Raw genomic sequence first — 17384 nt, 5'->3', positions numbered from 1 at the left:
TTCAACCCAAACCAGGCTGGGATTCTGTCATGATTTCAAAAATTACTCCCTGAGTTCTTATTTTCTACAGTATCCATTTTCTTCACATTAACCCCAAACAGCAACTTTTCTTCTGGCATAGCCAGGAGCGAGCAAACTAAACCGGAGGGAAGAGTGAGCTGACTCCTTGGCTCTGTAATTAATACCCGACCCTCTCAGAGAGCTGATCCTTGCCTGAGAAGCCACACTCAACAAACTGCTCTGACTTTATCAGCCTGAATCTCACCCTTATTTTGGACTGTATGTGTATTATATGCCACAGAAATGGAATGCAAGAACCCGTGTATCCGCACACCGGTCACTGAGAGACGCTTTGCAGTTTGCTCAAGAAATGTGAGCAAGGGACTGGTGCCCTCTCCTGGAGCTTGGCAGGGATAACTGGAGCCATCCAAGGACTCCAGCACCCGCACTCAGCACCAAGCCAGAGAGAGCATCCTTTGTGGAGCATGGAAGGGAAAGCTTCTGCTCACACTGTTCAATAAATAGGAGTGACATCTGCAGCCCAGGACTCTCCATCCTCAGTAAGTTATGTGACAGTGCTGCAAGAACAAAGACTGTTGGCAGAAATCTGAGAGCATCTACAACCATTGGTTTTCCTTTAAATGGAGCTGGAATGCTGCTCCTGCATCCCACAAAACCCCTCCTCAATGTCTTTGCCAAAGCAAAGGATGTAGTGCATGAACAAATAAACAATCAAAACCCCATCTCTTCGCCATCTCCCTCAAAAAGCCAAGCTACACGAAACCAAACCTACACAGCAAAACCCTGCTGAGACCAGACACATCTGGGAAAAGCCAGTTTCAAATTCATGAAGCCACTTCACCATCAAGAGCTGAGAAGCAACCTGACACTTAGAAAAAAGCCAATAGCTAAAGAACCCCAGAAAGAAGGAGAGCTGTGAGCTAGAACTCATAGTACTAAGAAGAAACAGCTTTTTGAAAGGTTTTTCCAAGATGCTTTCCACTGCAGTCCCCGTGGCACCCATGGCACCCAGGCCAATGTCAACCAAGGACTTCTGGCAATGGAAACAAACACGGCTGCCTTCATCCCAGCCAAGCAGTTCTTCATATGCCAGCAAAGAAAGCCTGTGGGGACAGGGATTCAGCCACACAATAACAGTCTAAGCAGTCTGTAAGGTCCTGCACTGCCTTTCTGGGCCTGGAAGGCTGCGTAGGAAAGCCAGGAGTCAACTGGACTTAGTGCTGTTGGTAGGAACAACCAACACCATTGCAAACGTTCTCCCACAGCAATCCATGTACAAAGCCTTGAGCAGTTTGCCCAGGCCTGGTTCCAAGGAGGAGGCTGCACAGACCTACCACATTCGAAACAGATTAATTTTAACAGATTTGCAAATTTTAACAGATTACAAATTAATTTAATTAACAAATTAATTTTAACAGATTACAAAGCACTACCTGCTTTGTAGCTCTTTAGATGCATGAGTATGAAGAACCCCAGCGCCAGATGCCTGCAGCATGTTCAGGCCAGGTAATTCCCAGTAAATGTCTGAAAGCATTTACAGCACCTCATCACAAGAACTGCACTGCAGTGGGTTTGGAAACCTGTTGCCCTTTACAATGGGCTTAGGAGTTTCCAGAATTCCCCAAATTGAGCCTGGCCAAGGCACCCCTGTTAGAGAGGACAGAGGAAAAGGGACCAGCACCTTCTCATGCCACCTTGTGGTGGCCACTGCAGATGGAGAGTGCTTTTGCCACCGCCCTGTGGCCAGCACACAGACTCCAGGCTCAGGAGCAGCATGCTGGTGGCTGCAAATATCCCCAGTAAAGTGGGGAGAGAGGCAGAATTTGAGACAAATTTGGGTTTCTGTCTTAAATTCTGAAACGCTGTGAGGTTCAGCTTTACACTTCTGAACCAAGAGCTCCGTTAAGAGCTGGACTGCAAACAGAGATGGGTCACGAAATGGAGCAGAAAGGACCACATTGCTGCCCTATTTTGTGCTTTGCATGAACTTCTTGCCCACATTCTCCAAACTAAAAATCGTCTCTCTGCCCAATTCAGAACAGGATTTACCCAGAGCATCCCATTCCTCCGCAGCATGCTCAGACTTTGGGTGTCAAAATATTTGGGAATGGCTGGTTTTCTTCTATTGAATCTGCTCCACTGTGTACAAGTATTCACTGAAAGGAAGGCTGGAATCCAAAGTCATCACCGCTGACTCACTGACTAAACAGCAAAATAGAAACCAGCTTTGGGTTGCTCTGAAACAAAATTTCCCCTTCAGTTTTTCAGAGCTGACTTGAAATTTGGGGTTGTTTTCTTTCTTTTTTTTTTTTTTGTTTTAAATGTGGGCTTAAAACTGTCACTTGAAGCACTGCAGGAATAAAAATGTTTCCTCACTGCAAACCTTTTAGGGTCAAAGCAGACCCAGGGACAGAGCATGCAAAGGAAATCAGGTTGAGGGAGGCAAAGCAATGCACTCAAATACTGACAGCCACCAGCAAGACTTACTTGTCCAGTGCCACAGCTTGCTCATAGGAACGCTTTGCATTCTCGATGTCCTCAAGGTTTGTGAGAGCAACTGTAAAACAAAATGTACACACAGAAGCTGATGCTTCACAAGGACTTCACTACCATCTCTGTGCTGGGCTGCACCCCCAGAGTGTGAGCAGCAGCTCAGGGAGGGGAACTCTGCTGTGCTCTGGGGAGACCCCCCCTGCAGCCCTGATCCAGCTCTGGGGCAGCAGCACAAGAGGGACGTGGAGCTGTTGGAGCGAGGCCACAGGAGGCCATGGAGCTGCTGCGAGGGCTGGAGCAGCTCTGCTCTGGAGCCAGGCTGAGATAGCTGGGCTGGGGCAGCCTGGACAAGAGAAGGCTCCTGAAGGGGAGACCTGAGAGCAGCTCCAGTGCCTGAAGGGGCTGCAGGAAAGCTGGAGAGGGGCTTGGGACAAGGGATGTAGGGACAGGCCAAGGGGAATGGCTTGAACCTGCCAGAGGGGAGACTGAGATGAGCTCTTAGGCAGAAGCTCTTCCCTGTGAGGGTGCTGAGGCGCTGGCACAGGGTGCCCAGAGAAGCTGTGGCTGCCCCATCCCTGGCAGTGTTCAAGGCCAGGTTGGACACAGGGGCTTGGAGCAAGCTGCTCTAGTGGAAGGTGTCCCTGCCTGTGGCAGTGGGGTGGAACTGGATGAGCTTTAAGCTCCCTTCAACCCAAACCAGTCTGAGATTCTATAATTTTTAGGACAATTCTGAATGGAATTACATCATCAAATAAATAGGTGCTGTTCAGGGACTGCTGCCACAATTAACCCTCACGATGTCGCTTCTGACACATTTGTCTCACTTGACCCCAAAAATATCCAGTCCTGAAAATGCACACCCACTGCTTAGGCAACCCAAACACAAATTCTAACATGTAAAAAGTCTTTTTTAATGCTTAATCTGGATCTGACTGCAACTTAACCTTCCTATTCATCACTGAGAGAGAATGACTATTAAGACTTCATACCTGTCAGTCACCTCCTGGGGAACAGCTTCTTAGTTTAATCTTTACCCAGCATTTACTTCAGCCCAAACTTTCTGTATCTCTAGAGTTACATCTCCTAAGGTGGACATACACAGAGCTGGATAACAGAGCATTGCATACCTGCAAGGAGCATATAGAGCTCTCCCATCTTGGGCTGGAAGTTGATGGCAGCACTGAGGAAGTGGAAAGCAGACGCGTACTGCTGCATTGTGAGGTGGACTAACCCCAGATTATACAAAATCTTCCAGTCAAAGGGAGCCAAGTAGTTTGCCCGCTTCAGGCAACTGACAGCCTTGAAAACAAGGAATGAATGTGCTGTAACACAGCCCTCCCAAACAGAGCCCCTGCCTCTGCCACAAGAGGAATCTTGTTCTTGCATGACGTTAGCTACAGATCTAAAAAGAAAGGAAACCAGACGCTTACAGCTACGTATTTCTTCTTCCCAAAGAAGCACATCCCGATGTTGTTCCACAGCGGGGGGCTTTCAGGTGCAGTGCTGGCTATCACCCGGTACTTGGAGAGGGCAACGTCAAAATCTCCGTGCGCCTGCATCATGCTGCCAGCAGCCAAGGTAGCCTTCGAGACAAGACAACAGGCTGAAGAACGGCATTTTCCAGATAGAGAAGAGGACAACAGGACAAAGTGACTAAACAAAAGCTATCTCAAGAGCAAGCCTTTAACTTCTTTAGGTGTTTTCTTCCAGGGGCAGCCAAAACCAACAGTGGGGAGCAGGTGAGGACTCTGGAATCTCTCGACATTGAGCAGAGGATAGGGGAAAGAAGGGACTCAAGCCTGCTTCTTCCTGCACTATCTCAATCTTGGAAACATCACAAGGTGAGAAGTGTTGAGGGTCTGGTTTGGGGTGACAGTAGTACCTCTGACAGTCTGAGTCTCTGAGAAGATCTATGCACTAGATAGGTTCCTTTTACTGACAAGCACAGAGAGAAATAGTGCTGGTGCAAGTGAAGTTGGAGAACAAAACACACTCCAGCAAGACACCCGCAGCAAAGCCAGCCTAGTTCACACTGCCTGCCTGAGACTGAAAATTCATGGAAATATGCATGTGGGGAAAAGCAAGCAATGACAACACATTTATTTAAACCACATTAGAGAAGGCCCTTCTAGTATTTCACAGTGACACATCAGATTTGTAAGTGTAAAGGTGTTTGCACAATAACATTTGCCTTGCATTCGTGTCTCGTTTGTCAGCCGCACGTTTCAGTACTCCCCGTTGTTAGCATCGTGCAGAAGGGGAGAAGAAGCAGACAGGAATGAAGTAACATGTCTAAAAAGGGAAGCAGTTTCACAATCAGGGAGGAAAACTAGACGCCAAGCTCAGCTTTCCAAACCGGAGGCAAGGAAAGGCACATTTGTATCCAACAGCTGGAAGCACAGACAGGGTTATTAGCAGATGGGGGAATAGCAGAATGCAACACCACCTGTATCTGTGCTCTGTGCTTAGAGTCAGAGGGACCTGGGCACAGCTCTTGGAATTTTGGAAACACTTTCTAGAAGACTTGCCTTCCAAAGTAAATTCCACTTGGTTTTGCTGCAACTTCAGATTAGAAATCAAAGGGATCAATTTAATATCCCATATTCTGCTTCTTCCCCTTTGCCTACCTCCACACACATCCAACTCCCTGCCCAGGGAAAGGTCCCAGACATGTCCTTCAAAGAAAGCTTTCTGGGTATGATCCTTGTCAGCCTCTCCAGGCTGACCCTCGCTATGGATGGCAAAGCTCTGATACTGGAATTAGCTTTAGGAGGTGTCTCATCATCATTCCACTGGTTCATTTCCACTCCTCATACCTTGTAGTTGCCTGGGTCGTAAGTAAGTGCGTTCCCAAGGTGTTCAAAAGCCTTCTGGTACTCCCCAAGCTGGGAAAAGAAGTAAATAAGCATCAGAAATACAGGACTAAGGGGGTTAAGAAGGAGAAGTCCTCCCTTGTCTTCCAACAGGCTGCAAGTGTTAGTGGGCATGACTTTGCCCATATAAAAGCAGATGACTCTTTAGAATCACTTAAATAAATCCTACAATCTTCAACTGAGTTATGCCAGAATTATACCAGTCCAAACAGGATAAAATTCTGGATACTGGTGTCCTTTTTTGGTCACAAAAATTGATGAGAAGCCCATCTGTCACGCCAGCAATTGTACTGACGCATCCAAGTCTAGCACCTTCTGTAATTAGCAGCAAGTGGGAAAGCTGTAGAAGCATCTTTAACACTCCTGAAGGTGAGCATGTACCCAGAGGCATGACAAACTGAACAAATGAATCACAGCACAGACCTGGCAGCTAAATTCACAGGGTGAACGTTATACTCGTGCTAACTCCATCTTACAGATCCCCCTTCCCACGTCATACTCCCCTTTATATCCACACACAGCCACCTCAGACATCCAAAGCTCCTACTGAATTTCCATAGCTCTGGAGCAAGGCAATTTTTTTCAAGATCTACATTTTACTCTCAAGCATCTAAACAAAGACAAGGGGAATGGCTTTAACCTGCCAGAGGGGAGACTGAGATGAGCTCTTAGGCAGAAGCTCTTCCCTGTGAGGGTGCTGAGGCGCTGGCACAGGGTGCCCAGAGAAGCTGTGGCTGCCCCATCCCTGGCAGTGTTCAAGGCCAGGTTGGACACAGGGGCTTGGAGCAAGCTGCTCTAGTGGAAGGTGTCCCTGCCCATGGCAGGGGTTGGAGCTGGAGGAGCTTTAAGGTCCCTTCCAACACAAACCACTCCACAATATGATTCTATGAAATGCTCAAGGATCTTTCCAAATCCACATTTGGTGCCAGATTTCCAGCCCATCAATCCTTTCAGGCACTACGGCCTATTCTTTGCTTGTGGGAAGCTTACTTTTGGAGTAATGAGACAGTCCTTCCCATACATTTTACAGACCCGAGTGATAAGCATTCCTTTGTTATTTAAATCGATTCCCATTCCCTTCCACGGTGTGTTAGCACTAACAATTTCATGGCTGCTTTTGCAGGACAATAACTTGCTAGACTCCTGCTCCAGAAACAAGGTAATGACTAGTCATGTTCTGTTATACTTGGAGGATTTATAACAGAATTAGGCTGGTTGCCAAACAGAATTCCTGCCTTGGCTCAGGTCCAGGAAATCAACTTGCTTTTAGTGGCAAAAGGGAAAAAGAGAGAGAAAAGCAAGCTCTGTCGTGCTGAGGGCAGGCTTCAGAGAACCGTGTGCAAGTCATGGGCAGGTGGACAAAAAAACCCTGGATCATTTTGACAGTAACTAAGTTCCTCAGAACAGCTTCAGTACCTGCAAGTACAGCAGCCCCAGTGTTGTAAGGAGGTCTGCGTTCTCCGGGGAAAACCTGCAATACAAAAGCCAGAGCTGGTTGCTTATTAGCACTGCTAGAACAAGGTAAAACCAGACCATGGAGCTGTGATGCTACATTATAGCATCATAGAGAGTGATATAGACATCATTTCACTCCAGGAAATTAACTGTTATTACTAAATACAAACATTAGAACAACTGTCATCATGGGGGCTTCATCTGAGGGATAGGACACCTAAGCTTTCAAAATCTCTTTACAAATGAGAAGGCGACAGAGTTCTGTGAAACAGAACTGGATGCATAAGAAGATAATGTGGTTTTGTTAAGCTTCAGTGTGAGTCTGCATCAGTGACCTGGAAATAGAAAATGGGATTTTCCACAGTCTCCCATAAACCAAGCTGTAAAACCATCCTAAGCCTCCTGGGCCATGTAGGACATGCAATCTTCAGCATTTCTGATGGAACCTACGCACACTCAACATCAGACTTTTAATTCACCCTATGAAATGATTACAAACCTGGTGTCACAGACCAGCTGTGGACCAGAGTGCTCAGAGAGGCACTACTTGTTAATGTAACCCTGGCCATACACATCAGTCCATTCAGCACAGAGAAGCTTGACAAAATATGTCCCAAGGGCTTTCAGTTACTGTGTGCAGCTCCCCATCCTTTGCTGTGTGAGTTCACACAGCAATGCTGTGAACCCTTTTAAAAGCATCCCCATTCCCAGTAGCTTTTGAAGACATGAACAGGATGAAAAGAACAACAAAAAAGAAAAAGCAGAAAGAGACACTGTTATTTGTGGCCTCCCTCACCTTAAAAGAAGGAAGTTTTCAGCTCCCTGTTATCAAGACTTATGAAATGTAATATACACACTTACACTGGCACCTTTACACCCCAAGCAGAACAAAGTGGCCTGTGCCTGTTGTTGAGTAACCACAGAGCAACAACAGTCTGTCCTGGAGCTGGTAACGGCAGGCAGATGAGAACACAAAAAACCTCAGAAAAACAGAGGAGTGAGGAAGAAGGGAGGGCAGAGGAGCACTGAGATAAAGAGACATCAACCTGGTAAGATGCTTAGCAAGGATTATTCACGTAATAAACATTCTGGATTAGTACAAATGTTCTCCCAACCCAATACACTGTCAGACCTATTGGGTACAATACGTCTGACATTGGGTCAGATGTGCAACAGCAGCTGTGTAAAGCAGCAGCCTGGAAAGAGCCTGTACAGAATGTAGATCCTCCAGTGGCTTCTGACATGCCCCTGCTTTTCTTTAGTGTTTGTCTCCATTACAGAACTACATCTTAAAAGCACTGGTAAATCAGATGCTCAGGAATGCCCTAACCCAAGACAGATCAGTACTGAGAAACAGCGAGGGGGTGGAAGAAGCTCCCTGTCCACCACCCCATCGTGTCCTTGCCTACTCACCCGCTCTCCAACACAGATCATTCCAAGTGAAAACAGCATGTAAAACCCAGCAACTGATTTCTGACAGAATCAGGGTTAGAGAGACACCCAGGTTCCACCTTTTTAGTGGATAAAGTCAGGTTTGGATAGGTTTGCTCCCAGGCATCTCAGTCCATTTGGTTTTCCACTTTTGCTTTGGTGGCCCTTCCAACATCTACCTTTTCTCCCTGACGCACTGTCAGCAGGAGCAGGACTACAGCTGAGAGCAGAGACAGCTGAAGAGCCTGAAAGTGCCAGCTTTGCACAGAGGATCCACTGTACCATCACTGGTAATCCATAATCACCATTGCCTTTTTAATCATGTCCTCAATTCAGACCTGGGACATCAATCAAGTTCCTCCTGGTACAGGATGGGACATGGGCAGATAGAAAAAAAGGATATGTTCTTACTCTACGGCTTTCTTATAGACTTCAATGGCTTTCTCCATCTCCCCCTCCAATAGGTGAATTTTCCCCAGCATCATGTAAGTCAGATCATGTCTGCTGAGCTCCAGGGCATTGTTTAGCTGGTCTCGTGCCTAAACACACAGCCACAGAGAATAAAAACAAGTAAAAAGTGATTACAGAGACCGCAGGGAAGCAACAGCTCAGGAGCAACCCCCAGCAGCCAGTGAAGAGAACAGCCACCACCCCCTGAGCTCGGAGAGCCTGCCAGCAGAACCCAGCCAGCTAACTGTTGAAACAAGTCCTGTACCAGGAGCCACACACTTGCAGGGACAGCAGAAGGCAACGCAGTGTGCTTCAAGCCAAGGCAAGAGGCAATGACCTCCCAGGGAGGAGAGGAGCATGGGCCTGTTCCTGTATTCAAACATGTTTGGCTTGTGGGAAGCTCCAGATTTGTGAGGTTAACAGGTACATTACAGTTTATCCTCTGCTAAAATGCTTATTCCAGCAACGAGCGTGGATTGCCAAGTAAACAAGAGGAGGGAATCAGCTCTTGTCAGGCACACACTGATCCCCTCCAATAGGAGACACTTGGAAGCATATCATCTTGCCACCTTGGGCCAGCATCCTGCTGTCTCTGAGCACATGATATATTAGAGAGAGAAATGCTGTCACACTAATGGAATTCTGCAATACAGGGTATTTGTTACCAGCCCCTACTGAAGAGTCGTCCCTGAAGGCTTCATTATATTTTAGATGTCCTCATGGAAGTACTGCTGCCCATGGTGACCAGTACATCTCAGACAAGGTGTCAGCAGTTTGGAAGTTTGGAAGCTGTCAGTGCAGGCAACACATCTCAAGTATGAATCTGCACTCCAGAGCTTCTTGCTTGGTTGCCTCGAACACAGAACGCAGCAGGGGTTTGCTGCAAGGGCCACAGCACTCCACCAGAAAGAGCAGCAGAAAGCAGCATGGCCAAATTGGGAACTAAAGGTTTCTAAATGCTGGATTTTCCCTTACAAAGTAACCCCAGAGGGTCAGAGACAGCTCAGTGCTCATCCCCAGCACCTAGGGGAGGGTTAAATGAGGAACTGGGAATGGCATGCTCAGACCTGGGAAAGAAAATGCCCTTTCAAGCTTCCAAGCTTTTGATGAGCTCCAAAGCTAACAGTGTTAGTGCTGCCACACTGCAGCTATGCTCTTGGGTGACTTTTGCTCCAGGCTTGGTGCAAGAGAAGCTTTGGATACAGGAGCAAATCCTTTCCATGGAGGACGAAAAGAGCCTGCTGCACCTCCAGCAAACCAACCCCATGACTCTTCTCTCTGAATCCTGGCAGACCCAGGGGACAGCAAGTTTTCTTCTGAAACTCTCTGCACAAGCTGCATCTGTATGCAGGGGAAATGGTTTGGGTCTTAACCATCCCCCTTTTTTCCTCATGAAGACGGAACTGGCACACCCTAAGGATTGCTGCTCCTCACAAAACCAGCAGTGTTCATGGCTCTGGTTTTGACAGGCTCAGAAACAGAAGGTGCTCCTGTTGGAGCACAGCTGGTTTTCTGTCTAGTTTCAGGTGGCTCTTTCAGGTTTCTCAAACATACCCTTTAAAACCAGAAACGGCCCCTGAAAAAAATCCTGGTTCAGGACAAGCCTCCCGACCTGCAACAAGCCTGCCTCCACTCCACAACCATCCAACTTCACTGCCTTGCAGCTGGCTCAAAGTAACTCAACAAGCAATGAAAGCAGAGGCAGCTCCCAAACCTTTGCTCCCAGAAACAAACACTGAAGCAAAAAACTTCCTTGATGCCTATCTCTGCAAATGATCCACTTCCAACTACCAAAGAAGGGGAAATTCCTGGGAACCTGCTTCCCATTCACCAGGGAGATACGACGAGCATTTCCATTACCTTGTTGAAGTGCTTCAGGTACATGTAGCAGACACCCAGGTTGTGGCTGATCTCCTGTATGAAAACAAAATCAAACAAGCATTACAAAAAGGGCCCCATGACCCAGGCTCAGTGTGTGCTAGAGCCCAGAACCCCCCCGTGTGCTGGGCTGCACCCCCAGAGCGTGAGCAGCAGCTCAGGGAGGGGATCCTGCCCCTCTGCTGCCCTCTGGGGAGACCCCCCCTGCAGTCCTGATCCAGCTCTGGGGCAGCAGCACAAGAGGGACGTGGAGCTGTTGGAGCGAGGCCAGAGGAGGCCATGGAGATGCTGCGAGGGCTGGAGCAGCTCTGCTCTGGAGCCAGGCTGAGAGAGCTGGGCTGGGGCAGCCTGGACAAGAGAAGGCTCCTGAAGGGGAGACCTGAGAGCAGCTCCAGTGCCTAAAGGGGCTGCAGGAAAGCTGGAGAGGGGCTTGGGACAAGGGATGTAGGGACAGGCCAAGGGGAATGGCTTGAACCTGCCAGAAGGGAGACTGAGATGAGCTCTTAGGCAGAAGCTCTTCCCTGGGAGGGTGCTGAGGCGCTGGCACAGGGTGCCCAGAGAAGCTGTGGCTGCCCCATCCCTGGCAGTGTTCAAGGCCAGGTTGGACACAGGGGCTTGGAGCAAGCTGCTCTGGTGGAAGGGGTCCCTGCCTGTGGCAGGGGGGTTGGAACTGGATGAGCTTTGAGGTCCCTTCCAACCCAACCCAGGCTGGGATTCTGTGATTCTGTGAAACACAAGCTACAAAATCTGCCAGTGATAACAGTCATGGGGATGAGCCCTGTGCCTGGACACACCCTTCTTGCTGTGTAGATCAAGTAAACCTATAAATTCAAGTTACTTCAGGAACTTACAAAGCTTAATGGTGATTGCACACAGACTCCAGGCCACTGAGACGAACAACACAGAAATGATGACAGGTCTTTGGAGAACAAGGAGCAAAGACTGGTTTCTTCACCGAGATGTGATTCAGTTCCCAGTGAGGTCTCTGAAGCTCAGTAAGTTGCCCTTATGGGTGGCTCTCAGTGTAGCTGTACAGTCACTGCGATACACTCACTGCTGCACACAGCTGGGCAAAACTGGGAGACGTGCCTAGTTTTCCAAACTAGAAGTTGAGCATTGGTAGAGCTGATACCCCTCTGGCATCTTAAACCATTTAGCAATAGAGTAGGAAGATCACTTAGGGATCCCAAACACTCTGATGACACTGCAGGGAACAATCACACCTCTAATTCTTCAGTTTAACAGACAAGCTACTTGACACCTTCCCTACCTGGCCCATCTTGGGAAGCTGAAAGCGAGGTCCACTAGAGTTCCTCCTTTCCGTTCCAGTAAGCCTTTCACTGCTTCATCAGTTTAGACAGCCTTGACCTTTAAAAGGAAACTCTCTTATTTCCCCATTAACCCTCTTAGAATGGTGTTTTCCTCTCCAGCTGTGTAGAACAGTAATGAATCAGTAACTCCCGGTTACTGCAGCTTGCACAACGAGATGGCATGAGGAAGGGCACAGGCTGGCTCTCCTTTCATGGGAAAGCACAGGAAATAACTAACTGAAGTACCCACCAAAGTCTGCCTGCTGTGGCTGTAAGGAGGGTTATAGGGTGTCAAGCACATACTGCAGGTAGTTTGGTCAGTGAAGGGAACGCAGACTTGAAAGAAGACCCACTGTATAAAAGGTTTGAGTTGACTGGCACAGGATAAGTTGAATAATACCAAACACATCCTTGTATCAGGTCTGAATCTTCAGAACACCAAAGGCACCGCCAAAGTCAGTTGAGTGCCTGGTATCTTCAGGAATGAGATCACATGTACCAAGTCTATCTTGGAAACAACACTGCCGCAGGCAAACCAGGCCCCTGCAGAAGGCTGCCACAACTAACTGCAAGCCACGTCCTTTCTCCTCTTGCCCACGGTCACACATTTCCCTTTGCAATGCTCTTCCTTCCTTTTTTGTCTTCCTGTTTAGGAGGTTGAATTTGCATACCGCTCCTTAGCATCAGCCTACATTTTGCCAAAACAGGCAATGCTTGGTAGGTAACAAGTAACCCTCGCAGCCAGTTTGAGGACAACCTTTTCAGTGGTGTTTTGCATTACAAAGCTTTCCCAGTTACACAACCAAGTTTTAATGCTACCTGAGGGTTTCCAAACAGCGAGCTCATCCCATCCTTTCCTTCAGGTATAAACATGGCTATGTGAGCACTGACACTCTGCAAGGCCCAAACATGTTGCTCGGTTCTCTGTGCGCCCAGACAAGGTGTGGGATCTGCAGGCAGAAAGGAAGCCTTGCTCCTGTGATCCCAAGCAGGCACTGCAGAGGCTCAGCCATGCCTGGGAGCCTGGGCTAAGAGGCGATGCCTCGCAGCTCTGCAGCTCCTCATCTGCTCAGGCTGAGCTCACCTCTGCTTGGAACACATTTGCAGATGTCTTCATAAAGCCACAGAAACATCTTGCACTCCAGCAGCCTGCACCTCACTGAAACACTTACCCAGTCCTTTTCATCGAGTTTAGCTGCTTCATTGTACACTTCAATGGCTGCCTTGTGCTTCCCCAAAAGAAACCTGCAAAAGCATTTCAGGTTTTATTGTTAATTGCTTTGAAACCCTGCTGTGCAACCACTATCACCTCTGCTAGTGAGAAATGATGCTATTTGCTGGCTCTCCAGAGACCTGCACGAGAAGCCCTGAGTTTACAGTCTCAGCAATATTACAATCTGACTCCTGCTCCCTTACGGGGCTAGGCCATCAATCCTGAGAGATGCTGAGGCACAGCCTGGCATTACTGGAGATGCGATGAATGAATTCACAGGCTCTGAAGTCTGCCTTTGTCTCAAAGGAAAAAGAGTGGTCTAATACCTAAAGGGGCTACAGGAAACCTGGAATGGGACTTTTTGCAAGGGCCTGTAGGGACAGGACAAGGGGAATGGCTTTAACCTGCCAGAGGGGAGACTGAGATGAGCTCTTAGCAGAAGCTCTTCCCTGGGAGGGTGCTGAGGCGCTGGCACAGGGTGCCCAGAGAAGCTGTGGCTGCCCCATCCCTGGCAGTGTTCATAGAATCACAGAATAGAATCATAGAATAGTTCGGGTTGGAAAAGACCTTAAGATCATCCAGTTCCAACCCCCCTGACATGGGCAGGGACACCTCACACTGAACCATGTCACCCAAGGCTCTGTCCAGCCTGGCCTTGGACACTGCCAGGGATGGAGCATTCACAGCTTCCCTGGGCAACCCATTCCAGTGCCTCACCACCCTCACAGTAAAGAACTTCTCTTTATACCTAATAATATATAAACTTCCCCTGTTTCAGTTTGAACCCGTTACCCCTTGTCGTATTGCTACAGTCCCTAATGAAGAGTCCCTCCCCAGCATCCCTATAGCCCCCCTTCAGACACTGGAAGCTGCTATGAGGTCTCCACGCAGCTTTCTCTTTTCCAGGCTGAACAGCCCCAACTTTCCCAGCCTGTCTTCATACAGGAGGTGCTCCAGCCCCTGAGCATCCTCGTGGCCTCCTCTGGACTTGTTCCAACAGTTCCATGCCCCTTTTGTTTTGAGGACACCAGAACTTTTTCAAGGCCAAGTTGGATGGGGCTTGGACCAACCTGCTCTAGTGGAAGGTGCCCTGCCTGTGGCAGGGATTTGGAACTGGATGAGCTTTATGCTCCCTTCCAACACAAACCAGTCTGGGATTCTGATTCTAAACCAGACATTCAGAGACAGAAAGGGGTCTGTAGGGCAAGTTCACACAGGTCAGGTCAGCTCCCTTAGCTCTGGACCTAGAAACCAGCATGTTACTCCTCTTGCTTAAAGCACAAAGAAAAAGAAAGTACAATAGCAGCCAGGCAGATAACAGAGATTCTGCTTCTAAGGGTAGCCCATGCTTCTGGAAACCAATTCGAGTGCTGATAAGGAGTCAGCATGTTTGGAATTAAGCAGCCTGGGATTTCACCTGATGACAGGGCAAAAAACAAACATGGAGAGTCCTGCGTGGCTCATCAAAGAGAAACAACAAACCAGCACTCACAGCGATCGTGCCACCTGCTTGAGGTTGTCTGTGCTTCGGGGGTTCAGAATGGAACATGTCTGGAAAAGTTCAAGAGATTCTTGAATCTTCCCCTCCAAGCGAAATATCAAAGCTGTAAAGACAACGTATACCAGGCAAATTAGTCTGTTGTGTGCAGGAAAACTGTGCTTCCCTGACAGCAGGGGAAGAAGGGGGAGTATGGATATAACCACACTCATTCGGTCTTTCTCCCTCCTGCAGCAACCTCAGGCAGATGCTGTATTTGAGGGCAGAACAAAACACAATCAAAGGACTTGTGTGTGTCTGGAAAAATGGCTGGGTTTCAGAATAAAGGCAGCTTTAAACCCTAACTTCTATGGGCTGCAGTATGGCCTTGGCCAACAAATCCTTGCAGCCCCCACCACAGCACTTTGAATTGCAACACCAAGTTTTGGGGCACAGTTTTTAGGGGGCAGAGGACAGGAGGAGGAATACCATCCCTTAAGCAAACAATAAGAGAACAATCACCCGAGGCAGGTAGCTCTAACAGCAAACATGCTTCTGTAATACAATCAAACACCCCATCCAACACAATGAAGGCCAAGTGCCCATAGTCCAAGGAGGAAATGATGAGAAACGCATCGATACAGAGAACACAGAAAATCTCATCTCCCATTGTGCAAACCATAAACTTCAAAAGTAGGCCAAATACTTTTGACATGTTAATTTTGTACGTTTCTGTCACCTGTCCCCTTCTTACTGTTGCTGTATCTCAAATCAGAACTTGCTTGAGCAACATTCAGACTTCCAGAGGTGTCCTGCAACGTACCTTGAACGTAGACTGCATATTCACACAGCCCATGAGACTCCTGCAGCTGCTCTTTGATGAGAGCCTGGAATGACAAAGCACAGAGAGTACAACTCAATCACAGTCTTCCTCACTGAGAAGCTCTCTATCTGCTCTACTCTTCCCCCATCATTGAACTGCAGCATCAGCTTCCAGCAGACAATAAAGCCTACAAATATTTCAATAAAGGTAATCTCTGTGCACAAAACCAGATTTCTGGCTGGCCAAGTGCCTTCTGCAACCTTGATCTGGAGAATTTTGTGGAAGGGCTACATAGAGCTGTGCTGTATCTGTGCTTACTGCAGAATGCCTTAAAAAAGCTTGAATTTAAACAACACACGCCCCACTGATGGACACAGTTCTTCCTTACGGGATGGTGACAGTGGTATCACACAGAACTACAAAATGCATTTAAATGCTTGGGAAAGTCAGTATGCATGCAGAATTTGTAGCTAGTTGCTGTAAGATACTACATTTATCTGCTATGTAAGTTGCAAACTCCCATCATTCTAAAAAAGCTAAGGACAGTTACAGAAACACAACCTTGCCTGTAACAACAGCACTGGGCTGTGGCTGGGACAACTACAGGAGGGCACAGAGGAGTGCAAGCTCACCACTGCACGTGAAGAGCACTGTGCCAGGAACACTGCAGCCCTTGTAGCATTTCCTAGGACAAAATTAATTAGATATTACATGGAAAGTGCCCCAAGGAATCTCTGGAAGCATCCTCTGCTGATATGGGTATCTGCTTCCAGCCATTTGTGAAGAAATAAATTGAATTGGAGCAACTGCAGCTGTGTCAATGGAAGTCAAATGAGCAAATGAGGGGTATAAGGGAAAAGGAAGGGGGGGAAAAGTAAACTGATGAAAATGTCAGTTTTTGCTGGCTGCATTCCTGCAGTGACAGGCTTGGGGGGGGCACAGTTTGGCATTATTCCATAGTCACAGGTGATCTGAAACTAAAACTGATCAACAGAGTAAGTGACCTTTGGGAAGATGAGGGCTCTGACTATGAACTGAGAACATCATTTCTGCTCCAAGACTCCTCCTCTGCTCAGAGTGGAAGAGATAAAGGGGAAAAAGAAAGATTTCTGAGCCAGGAATAAGGTGGTGCTCACCTAGCACTCCTGTCTGGTGTATGATCAGCACCAGCATCCCCTGCCTCCAAGCCAAATAAAAGGGAAGGACCTGATAACAAGGAGGAAAACTGAACTTCAAATACAGCTCACAGAAGGAAAGTGGAATGAAGACAAGGAGGGTTATTACTGACAATGTGCACTTTGTCAAAAGAAAACTAAAGACTAAAGAGAGGAAGGAGAAGGAATAACAAGTTGAAACTGCTCACCTGTATCTGTTAACAGATCTACATTATACCCTTTATAAAGTACATTAAGGTAGGAGCTATATCTGCTAAGATATGTTTATAATACTCTTTACAAAGTCCATTATTACAGGACATTCAACTCAGATATAACCAAGCATCTCCTGAATATGGATACTCTCTATTGCTCCATCTACATAAACCCAGGTTCTCAGAGCAAGAGAGGGCAATAGAGAGCTATCTTTCGGAGAGATCTGCCTAATTCTGTAATATCCCAGAGCAAAAGGCCCTGAGCTGAGAAATATGATGTGTAATCCCAGCTTTTCCTCCCAGATTTATTTAACCGACAGAATTCAGATGCTGGCAGGAGACCAACCAGCACGAGGGATTGTAAAGCATCTGGTAATTTTAATAACTCCTTCCTTGCACACAGCAGAAGCAGAAGAGAGCAGAGCTGGAACTGATGTGGGAGCAGAGAGCTGAGTGATGTTCAGGGCCTGTCCCTGCTCTCCCCCCGGCCTGGCTGTGCAGTCACAGAGGATGCTGCAGCTTTACATACACTGGGTACAAGGAGAGGCAAATCAACCACCCAGCATCAGTCATCTCTAGCTGTAAGGAGCA

General features: G+C 47.7%; 1 protein-coding gene across 2 annotated transcripts in view; it reads right to left on the bottom strand.

Annotated features, from left to right (window-relative positions):
- BBS4 (Bardet-Biedl syndrome 4) overlaps positions 1-17384 on the bottom strand; it is a 41698-nt gene that overhangs the window by 2732 nt on the left and 21582 nt on the right. For both annotated transcript variants that reach the window (XM_057420786.1, XM_057420790.1), the window contains 10 exons: positions 15425-15488; positions 14617-14728; positions 13084-13156; positions 10584-10637; positions 8685-8812; positions 6804-6858; positions 5331-5399; positions 3945-4097; positions 3642-3813; positions 2509-2578 (listed from right to left, as the gene is read on the bottom strand). In XM_057420786.1, coding sequence (XP_057276769.1) covers positions 2509-2578; positions 3642-3813; positions 3945-4097; positions 5331-5399; positions 6804-6858; positions 8685-8812; positions 10584-10637; positions 13084-13156; positions 14617-14728; positions 15425-15488 — 950 coding nt within the window. The remainder of the gene's footprint in view (positions 1-2508; positions 2579-3641; positions 3814-3944; positions 4098-5330; positions 5400-6803; positions 6859-8684; positions 8813-10583; positions 10638-13083; positions 13157-14616; positions 14729-15424; positions 15489-17384) is intronic.

This window comes from Pezoporus wallicus, unplaced genomic scaffold (genome assembly GCF_028554395.1).
Source record: "Pezoporus wallicus isolate ANWC-B61680 ecotype Strahan unplaced genomic scaffold, APGP_CSIRO_Pwel_v1 contig_7731, whole genome shotgun sequence".
In the NCBI taxonomy this organism is placed as follows: Eukaryota; Metazoa; Chordata; class Aves; order Psittaciformes; family Psittacidae; genus Pezoporus; species Pezoporus wallicus.
Note: the sequence above shows the minus strand (reverse complement) of the source record. Positions and strands in the feature narration are given on the sequence as shown.